Raw genomic sequence first — 11,274 nt, 5'->3', positions numbered from 1 at the left:
GGAAGGGCCTGCTTTGGATCCTCCCCAAGTGCCCAGGATTTACTACACACACATCCACAAACACACTCACAGGAGGCAACTTAGATTGGCAAGTCCACCTTCTATCATGTTTGCGAAAAGTGGGAGAAAATCAGACAACCCAGTGGAAACTCTGACACATAAAACCTTCAGATAATCTCCATATAGAAAGAAACCCAAGCTCAAGATCAAAGCCCAGACCCTGGAGTTCAACCACCACACTGCAGTGCGACGTAAATACATATTTTGCAATCTAGCAGGCTGTTGTTTAAGACATAGAGCAGGTTATCTAAATGTTTAAGCAAATTATTGTACAAGCAGGAAGAACTGGAACAAAGAGAATGTATTCAAATATATTTCAATAATTGATGTAGTTCAGTGTGCCATTCATGTCATACCTTTTTTTTAGTAGACAGATTTCTATTGTTACACACACACAGTGAGAAAAATCTTACTCCACACACAATCTCATAAGCACTGTGGGGTTACAGTTGTGGTCTCATTTAACACAATGTATCTATTCACTTCAAAGCAGCACATAATACCCGTGTTTTCTTTTTTTCTACACATGAAATGTAAAAGTTTTTCCTACCCCCCCCCCCCAAAAAAAAAAAAAAGAAAAGAAAAAAAAGAAACCCACACAGATTTATTAATCCATAGTTTGACAATAGAAAACATTAAAAGCATTTATGGAACTTAAATTTTATTCAAAAGCATTACTTCATAATCATTTAAATTTTGTAGAAAAATATTTTATATTTATGTGTGTATATATATATATATATATATATATATATATATATATATATATATATATATATATATATATATATATATATATATATATATACACACATACACACACACACATATATACATGTTTTGTTTTTACACAATTCTGAAAGATCTATAAAAACATCAAAGTAAACACTGATGCATCAAGGCACATTGAAACCCAACATTCAGTTTGGGCGCGATATGATTTGGCATTGAACATTCATCACTGCCTTATTTATGTGGTGACAAAATATATTAGCTGAATCAGTTGGTTTATTATTGTAAACAATTAATGTCACTATAAACGAGTTCAGTCGCAATAAAAAAAAAAAAAGGAATTCTTTGTTAGCCTTAGGCAAATAGCATTTTTATTTTTCCTGCCTGATAAAGAGATCGAACATGTTATGGCATGACTAAAACCTTTTAAAAATAAAAACCTATAGTAATTTGAAGATGAACTGATGTGTCCTACACATGTCATGTGTGTAGGTTTTCGTTAGTGAACATTGTGACCAGAAGGTGGCAGTGTTGAACGTAAAGACAATTGCTTTGCTTTAGTGGCGATCAAATGCATAGTTCAGGAGAGGGACAAAAAAATACTTTAGCTCTCCAAATGTGTGTAAAAACAAATGGGGGGGAAAAAAACAAAACAAAATACTGGTGACATTTGTGGTCTCAACAACCTTATCAAAGAAGCTAATAAATCTGAAACACAGTGACTTGCGTTAACTGCACCCTGAAAACCTTGAAATACATCTGTATTCAAATTTCTGATAGTCTAGTGCTAATTTACTGGGGATGTATTTTTTATTTTACGGTGATTATATATATGTATGTCTCTGCTGCTATGAAATTGCAGCAGAACATTACTAATGTAGTGTTTAATAGAAGACAATTTTAAGCTCAGACATATTTTGCTGTTAAAATCTTTAAGAAAAACAAAACAAAACAAAAAAAACACTTTCTTCGATCCACCAATTTTCCAGTGATGCTCACGTCATATTAATGAACCATTTAACTTTGCAGTAGTGGATACCGCGAACGCTGGACGCCGAGGTACAGCAAAGTCTCAGCACTGCTTGGTAGAAATCTACATGATGACAATGGCATTATTGTGGAAGTTGATGCAGGTTTTAAAGCATAATCGACACTCTGATGGGACTAAAGCGCTGCTGCATCGCTCGCCCTACGTAAAAAAGAGCAGCAAGAACTAAATACCACCAGCTCAAATATTGGAGTTTGAGCTCGACACGGGAAACCTTTCAATAGGGCGATTCCATACTGACTGGTGAAAGAATTTGAACTTAATTGCATAATACATCATAGAAAAAAATCTAAAGATTAATAAACATGTTCAGAGTGGATTTTTCCTAAAACTCACCTTAATCAGAGTCAAACAATCGTTATAACCTGACAGTACGGCAGTGTTTCATAATGCACTCAAATACCAGCAACAATCTCTGATAGACCTCAGGGCAACAAAATGCACAAAAAAAAATCTAATCAAATCAACAAATCAACAAACAAAACATAAGAAAGAGGTCTGTTTTTTAAATATGTGCTTATTTTCCCCTATTATTTCCCACAGCAAACAATAAATTAGAACATGTGGTGAACAGAAAACAGCTTGGAAACCTGACTGAACATGTTGTAGGTAAATTAACAGAATTGAGCTTGTTAGACTATAGCTTGATTCACAGTTGCTTGGTCTACCGAAAGTGGATCTGGATGTTTCACTTCCAATACCCATCGTGAAAATCCCCATTCTAAAGAACTCATGCAGACAAAGCCTGTTCCTGGTTTTATCTTGAGCCCCAGGCACTGTGTGAGATTGTCATGCGTACTCTCAGGCATGGACAGTCAAGTTCAAATGGCTCAGGGCTCAAACAACAGCAAAAAAAAAAAAAATAGAAGAGAAGAGTTGCTGAGTGAAGCTGAGCATGTATCGCTAAGTCTCCTCCTCCCACAGACAGAGTTGTTTATGAGGCGTGTAGTATGTGAAGTCATAGCCTTTGCTGCAGCTCTTGATGCCGCACTTGTACGAGGCGCCGTGGCCTAAAGAGTCCTTGTTGCGGCAGTACTTGAGCAGGCACGGGTACCACTCGAGCCTCATGCTGTACGTGCAAGAGCAAGGCTGCCAGAGATCATTCACCGAGCGGCAGCTCTGCAGCCCCGGAACCTCCACAGCCTGAGGAAGGGTCTCGAACATGGAGCCTTCGGTACCTGCAAACAAGATTGCTGTTTTTGACTGACTTATACTTTGATGAATTCAGACTGATACAATGTAGCATTTTGATCAATGCAGACAATACGTGCATTACTCTAACGGTCATATATCTGTCTGTCTGGCTTTATCTGTCTAAAAGCATTCTGTCGTAAATAAGAATTAGAAAAAAAACTGTTGTTTATTTTGCTGTACAGTTTATATTCACTTACAATAGAAATCAGCAGTTGTTGTCAATAAATGTTTGCAAATGCAGCTGACAATATGTTTGAAGGCAGAATTTCTGGCTATGCTTCATTAATATTATTATTTCAGTACTGGACAAACATTAAACATCCACAAAACAGTCCTATAGACTTTTATTTAGGGGACTTTCAGAGCCTGGGTTTCTGCTCATCTCTCTCTATCAATGTGCCTGTAACACACACACTTCTATCTCGCAATCAGTGATCCCACACACACTATATAACTCCATCTGACTTTCTACTTGTTTCACTCTGCCATTTTCATTGTCTTTCATTTTCATCTGTCTTTCATTTTCATCTGTCTTTCATTTTCATCTGTCTTTATTCGTCTGTCTGTCCTTAAACTTCAAACAGATGCATAATCAAGCTTTTGCAACGGCTACTAAGGTTGCAGACTTGCGTTATTAAACCGATATCAAAGTTTGCTGTAACTAAATTGACCTAACTAGTTTATTCCTCGTTTCCACCCTCGTGTCCGGTGTCTCAAATCCACGGTTACCCCGATCAGGCTAAATTTATTATTGTATTATTGTATGACTTATTGTGAGGTAGTGGGATTATACATAGACTGACATCGCACTTCTTTTGCTTTAGGCTGCTCCCATTAGGGGTTGCCACAGCGGATCATCTGTCTCCACACCCCCCTGTCCTCTACATCTGCCTCTTTCAACCCAACTACCTGCATGTCGTCCCTCACCACAAACCTCCATTAACCTCCTCCTTGGTCTTTCTCTTTTCCTCCATCCTGGTGGCTCCATCCTCAGCATTCTCCTACCCAAATACCCCATGTCCCTTCTCTGCATGTCCAAACCATCTCAATCACACCTCCCTCACCTTGTCTCCAAAACGTCCTACATGCGACGTCCCTCTAATAAACTCGTTTCTAATCCTGTCCATTCTCGTCATTCCCAATGAAAACCTCATAGGCTGCCATCACACTACAATTAAAAAGACATCCATGTAGAATGCAGCCTCTTTTCTTCTCAGACCTCAGAGTTAATTTAAATAGTCTAAATGTACCTCCTTAAAGCAGGAGAATTATATTGGAGACTATAAAACTCCCAAAAAAAATCAAGGACAATATGAGTACCTTAAATGAATTATTCGATTGATTAAAATCTACTTTAATTTAATTAAATCTAATTATATTAGCAGACCTTCGGCAGGAGATTCTCTTATATCTGTCTCATTCATAGACTATCATTTAAGCCTAAGGTTCATTCTTCAATACTTTTTTACAGCATCTAGGTGGTAGACCAAACTTTCACCTGATGTCCGAACAGCTGAGTCACAGATATCGTGTAAAGACCTGCCTCTTTCTGCGGTTACTGAATTAGCACTTCTCATATTTCTGCTTTCTTTTTTTTTTTTTCCTCTCCCAGCCGAGGTTTAGATTGATTATATTCTTTATGTTTGTCCTAATAAACTAGCATTTGACAAGTTTTAATCTGTATAGAGAAATGTGCCATATGACTGTTAGTGGAAATTTTGCACATACTACAGATAAGAGGGACTAACCATTTAACAACTATAAAGGTTGGAAATAGATCAGGAATCAATAAGAGCTAATGTGCAGAGGAACTCGTTCATTATTTCGAACAGTAAACGGCTGTTTACTCGGTATGCATTCAAATAATGCTTGGTTGTTTATTGAGCTTTAACGCCATGTTAGCATCGGGCTGTATACTTCACACATTCAGGTGATACTACTAGGAAGGAATTTCATAATGTATCATAAAAGTTACAGTCCTGCATTCAAATAATAGAATCGATATGATTCACATTATATAAGAAAACAGTGTGGCTCGAACTCTTCTGTTTTTCCTCAGCTGCTGTTTCTTATTCGACTGAATTCTTAATTCTAGACACTAGCATTACAGACACATTCCACACACTGGAAATAAAGTAAGCTACTTCACTCTACATCTAAACTTGTGTGCTTGTGCATATGCTATTTGCAGTCGTCGCTGACGCTGAAGAATGAAAATGACTGACCGAGAGCCTTTAAAAGGAAAATGGCAGCAGTTCGGGACTCATTTAAAGTGTGTGTTTCTGGCAGGCTGTAATCAAAAGCACTTGCCCGTGTCCAGCCAGTGGCGCATGTCGGCCTCGCGCGTGTACGTGGCGTCGCGCGCCACGCTGCATGTGTTGTAGATGAGGGCGCTCAGCTGCCAAGCCAGGGTCACGTTCACCGCCACGTTCATGCTGAACGTCTCCGTCGGCCTCTTCTCCTCCGCCGTCCGCACCGTGTGTGGGTTTTTCTGCGCACAATCCAATTTTACATTCGGTTACTGATCTTGCCAGGAGGCTCAAACCGACCTGAAGCCTTCATTTTGGTTGCGCAGTTTAAGTAGTGACCATCATTATAGGTATCATTATTATATATATAGATCATTATAGGTCAGCCATTTGCATCGTGCACTGTACCAGCCGTCCACACACACCTAGATGCAGCATAGACCAGTGTTGCTCAACCAAAAGATTGTTTTTTCTGTGTGACAGCATTTTAAAGAAGCGATATTGTTGTTATATATTGAGCGTTAAACCACAAAATATGATTCGCTGTGAACATTCGAAGGTCTTACACTAACATACACTATATGGACAAAAGATTGGACACTTGATCACAAGATTCATAGGTGCTTTTTGAACAACCCATTCTTTATTTACTGTTATAATAACATCCACTCTTGTGGGAAGATGTTCCACTAGATTTTGTAGTATGCTTGTGGAGATTTGTGCTCATTCAGCAACAAGGGCTGTAGTAAAGATGTGTACTGATGTAGATGAGGTGAGAAGGCTTGAGGTGAAGTCAGTGTTTCTATTCACCACCAAGGGGGTGCAGTAGGTTGAGGTCAAAGCTCTTTAGCAGACCACTCCAGGTCCTCCACCCCAACCCATGTAAACAAAGGTCTCGGTCTCCTAGTTCAAGTGAAGGGAAAACTTAATGCTACCTCCTCCAGCGCCTCCAACAGTTGAAGTGGGAAGAATCACAAGTCTGGTGTCCCAATACTTTTGTCCTTTTTATGTAGTTTAGCCTGCTCATTCTGGAGAACGCTCAATCTATGTTCATTGTGACATTGTGGAAAACTATTTCAAGCTTAACATTGATTGGTAAAAATGAATCTAGAATGCTAATGTAAAATAAAAAAAACACTGTATATTATTATTCATTATAGAAGATATATAGTCATGGGGAAAAGTACATCCTCCTTCATCTCTATACATAAATACCAATTGTGTGGTTCTCATAAATGTTCAGGAACCAGGTGGGCAAAATTACATACAACCTATAATTCTAAATATAGGGTGCACTTATATTTTCCATCTGGTTTCTGAATGATGGTTTACCTTTTTAGAGACTGCATATTAAATCTGTGGGGTTTTCCCCGTTTTCTATAAGCGAACCAAAACATGCAGTCTTAACACCTTGGTGCGGGCCGCACAATTTCTATAAGAAGCCCTGAGAGAAAAAAAAAAGTGTAAAATTGAAGAAGGGTGTACCTTCTTTGTTTCCATGAATGTAATGATTTAATGTACACACTCACTTTATTCAGAACACCTGCACACACACACACAGGGTTGTTCAAAGATGCATCGAAATACAGTACAGACCAAAAGTTTGGACACACCTTCTCATTCAAAGAGTTTTCTTAATTTAATGACTATGAAAATTGTAGAGTCACACTGAAGGCATCAAGACCAAGAAGGAGAGTGATGGGGTGCTGTGCCAGATGACCTGGCCTCCACAGTCACCGGACCTGAACCCAATCGAGATGGTTTAGGGGTGAGCTGGACCGCAGAGTGAAGGCAAAAGGGCCAACAAATGCCAAGCATCTCTCGGGGAACTCCTTCAAGACTGTTGGAAGACCATTTCAAGTGACTACCTCTTGAAGCTCATCAAGAGAATGCCAAGAGTGTGCAAAGCAGTAATCAAAGCAAAAGGTGGGACTTTGAAGAACCTAGAATATGACATTTTTCAGTTGTTTCACACTTTTTTGTTATGTATATAATTCCATATATAATTCCACGTGTTAATTCATAGTTTTGATGCCTTCAGTGTGAATCTACAATTTTCATAGTCATGAAAATAAAGAAAACTCTTTGAATGAGAAGGTGTGTCCAAACTTTTGGTCTGTACTGTATATTTTAAATAAAATACAGAATACCTTAAGTTTAAGTGTATCAAAATTTAGTGTATTTTTGTATTTTAAAAATGCTTTTACGAGGGAGCATGAAATTTTTTCACAACCCTTCCATCATTCGAGCTATTTGTTCTGTTCCTTCACTGTTGCACTGTTGATTAAGTAATTAAGTATTAGGTATGTTTGTTCTCTTGGCTGAGTCACGCAATAAATCTGACACATGCAACCAGTTAACAGATCAAATATTCACATACATTGCCATGTGCAAATGACTCATAATTGTGCTAATTTAGTTACTCGGTGTTTAATAACGAAGGGCCTATTTTGCATCAGCAACACTGACTCAATGATAAACAAGTCATTCATAAGAAGACGACTGATGGCACCTGCATTCATAGCAACTAGCTTCTAATTAATAAATCTTTTGATTGTTAAAATCATAAATATAATAATATATTAGGTGTCAGGCAGTCAGTCATGCAATGGTATGCAAAATCATGATCCTACTAAACAGCTACTTCTATTATGGTTCAGTATTTGGCCATCAAATATAAATGTATCAATCATCGGACACCTATTTGGTAGTTGAAAACAAACATTTTAACATTTCAACAATTGATAAATGAGCGATACGAAAGCTGGCAGCCTGCACGTTTCTTACCATGACCACCTTCTTGCATATGGATCCATTTTCTGATCAAGTCTGGGCAAAAACTACTGAGCAGGCACCAATCAGAGGCCGCACTTTTATGACGTCATCATGTCGATTTCTTACAAAGACATTTGACAGTATTTTTAAATGTACAAAAATATTTTGGTACAAAATATGAAACCATTTTCATCAACCTTATCAAATACAATGTTTAGGTTTTTTTATTTATCTCCACACTGCTTTTTTTTCTGCCAATTGTAAGATCCCCAATCAGTCCATTTAAACAGAGATTTTCTGAGCCTATATGCTCTCTTCTTTCTGCCTGCTGAGAACATACTGACCTGCCGGAGTCTGGCCATGGACTCGCTGGGGATGATCTCATTGTGGCCGAGGCGTGTGATGAAGCACAGTGCCTGGTACTGGCTCTGCCCTCTCTCCAACTCTCCCAGAATCAACGCTCGGAAGATCTTTACATCCTGAACAACATAGAAGAAAAATGTTGCATTGGTGTGTGCATCAGGGTAACCTGGAAAAACCATCCAATATATACACACACAGTTTTCCAAAACACTGTGCGTTTTATACATTCAAACCATGATTTATTCCCCACTTTGATGTTATAATAGCCTCCATTGTTCTAGACATGCTTTCTGCTAGATTTTGGAGCGTGGCTGTCTGGAGTTCGTGTATGCAGCCACAAGAGCATTAGTAAGGTCAGTTGCTGATGTTGTGTAAAGAGGCCTGGGTAAAGTCATTCATCCCAAAGATGGTCATTGGGATTGAAGCGGGTGATCCTTGAAAACCACTACCAATTCTTACACTAGAACTATAGTAAACCATGTCTTCATTGAAATTGTGCAAAACAGCGTTATATTTGGGCATCTGACCTCCAGTAAAGGGGAAATTTTAATCCAAAGACATTTTATACAATTGTGGGCTTCCAACTTTTGGCAACACAAATTGTGTCCACAAACGTTTGGCCTGATAGTGTCATTCTCCAGGTTTCCTGAAATGAAATGAGAAGTAAAAGCTTCACTGAAGGATTCTATTTTAAGATGTTCATCTAATCAGGGTATAATCAGAAACGAATTCTCACTTAGAATAATCACAGTTAGATATTGAGAATCGTCTGTGTCCGTATCAGTCTCGTCTCCTGAGGTAAAAGTCACTCACAACATATTCGTCTCTTCACTTGACTGATCAATTGGAGCTGTTCTGTTGAACATCCACTGAATGGACAAAAGCGTGTGGACACCAGACCATCAGGTTTCTATGTGGTTTTTGAACATCCCATTCCACATTAAGTCCCCATTTGCTTTTATAATAACCTTCACTGCTCTGGGAAGATACTTCACTATATTCTGGTCTGCGGTTGTGGAAATTTGTGTTCATTCAGCCACAAGGCGGCTGAATGAGCGGTCCCCAACTTTTTTTGCACCACAGACCGGTTTAACGTCAGACAATATTTTCACGGACCGGCTATTAATGTGTAATATAACAAAATAAAATGATACAACTGGTATTTTCTAAATATAATAATAAACGTGAATCCACTGTGTTGTTTTTTGTTCATGTTGCTAGCTTTGGGGTTTGAATTTAGCGGTAATGTATTATGTGTTAGTGGCCGGAGCAGCCCCTTTCAGAAGGTAGCGGATGTAGGTAAGACATGTGACCGAGGCAAGCATCTTGACATGCATCAAGAGTTAGTCATAGACATATGTGGCGGAGAGAATCCGGTAAGTTCAGAATCAGATAATAAATAAAATGGAAATAATTAAAAAGGTATGTATTCTTTCTGTGCGGCCCGGTACTAATTAACCCACAGACCGGTGCTGGTCCACGGCCCAGGGGTTGAGAACCACTGATTTAAACAATACCTTGTACAGGGGTATTGTCATGCTGAACCAAGTTTGGGTCTCCTAATTCAAGTGAAGGGAAAACTTTATGCCACTACATCCAATGATGCAATTGTGCGCCTCCAACATTGTGGTAACAGTTTGGGAAAGAACCACATACGACTGGAAATATCAGGTACCCCAATACTTTTGTCCATACAGTGTATTAAACATTTAGAAACTTTCATTTCCAAAATTAGAAATCAGCCTAAAGAATATCTCCACACCACTTCTAAATTATTTATATATATGCTTTCTTTAAGTAGGTATTTCAAAGGACATTATGGGTGTTAAGTCAAAACCAAGCTTTCCATCATGTTTGGCTGGTTGCTGAAATTCGAACTGCAGTGACATAAAGCAGGTTTTCCCAGGCTATTATATATAATTTATCATGTCAGGCCATCATTTGAGCGTCTGCAGTGTGGTATATCTCCTGTTAAACTACATTATTTTACATTCATATATGACAGTAATGCCTGACATAGATCTAAAAGTCGAATTCAAAATTCAAGTGGGTGGGTGGGTGGATGGATGAATGGATGGATGGAAGGAAGGAAGGAAGGAAGGAAGGAAGGAAGGAAGGAAGGAAGGAAGGAAGGAAGGAAAGAAAGTAAGAAAAAAGCAAGAAAGAAGGAAACCATCTCGCTTTGGCCTATTAATTCCACTCTTTCTTGCAAGTCATTCCACAGGCTTGTGGATGAGAATGAGATTTAGATCTGGGCTCAGTCTTGGCCTCAGTTTTGGTCTTCTAATGCAATTGCTCCATTATGAAAAAACAAACAAACAAAAAACCTCCAAACCGCAAAAGTACCCAAAACCATGGGGCAAAATGTATGTAATGGTCTTTGGTAGAAATTAGAGATAGACCGACTCATAGTTTTTTTTCCGGCACCGATAGTCGACTGTTGGAACTAGTGACAATAATCCATACCTATAGTTTTTCGGGGTTGCGTTATAGGCCTCTAGAGGTGAATAACAGATGCCACGTTTTTTTTGAAGGGCTTTTTTTTTTTTATTCATAATGGATGTAACTGTTTTTTATTTAAAGTGTTACTTTTTGTTTGTTTTATTGAATGCATCCTTTGTTTTCCTCAGTATTTATTTATATAAATGAATATAATCATATTTATTTCAATTAATCGATTAATCAGAGCACGTTTCAACCTAGCAATCGGAAATAAACAGTAATCGGTCGAACAATACTGTAAATTTTAAGATATTTTAAGATATTTTAGAATATATGTTTTGTGCAAAAAAATAAATAAATAAGCTTTTGCTATGTAAAGAATTGTGGTGGAAGCATCATGCTATAAAGCTG

General features: G+C 38.2%; 1 protein-coding gene across 1 annotated transcript in view; it reads right to left on the bottom strand.

The window, feature by feature from the left end:
* Positions 1–351: 351 nt before the first annotated feature.
* The window catches only part of oafa (OAF homolog a (Drosophila)), a 29,554-nt gene continuing 18,631 nt past the window's right edge, over positions 352–11,274 (bottom strand). The window contains exons 2-4 of the mRNA XM_046863311.1: positions 8,403–8,537; positions 5,345–5,525; positions 352–3,018 (exon numbers count right to left, since the gene is read on the bottom strand). Coding sequence (XP_046719267.1) covers positions 2,744–3,018; positions 5,345–5,525; positions 8,403–8,537 — 591 coding nt within the window. The 3' untranslated portion in view covers positions 352–2,743. The remainder of the gene's footprint in view (positions 3,019–5,344; positions 5,526–8,402; positions 8,538–11,274) is intronic.

The sequence above is a fragment of the Silurus meridionalis genome, chromosome 12 (assembly GCF_014805685.1).
Source record: "Silurus meridionalis isolate SWU-2019-XX chromosome 12, ASM1480568v1, whole genome shotgun sequence".
Classification (NCBI taxonomy): Eukaryota; Metazoa; Chordata; class Actinopteri; order Siluriformes; family Siluridae; genus Silurus; species Silurus meridionalis.
The sequence above is the reverse complement of the archived record's forward strand: the minus strand, read 5'-3'. Positions and strand labels throughout refer to the sequence as shown.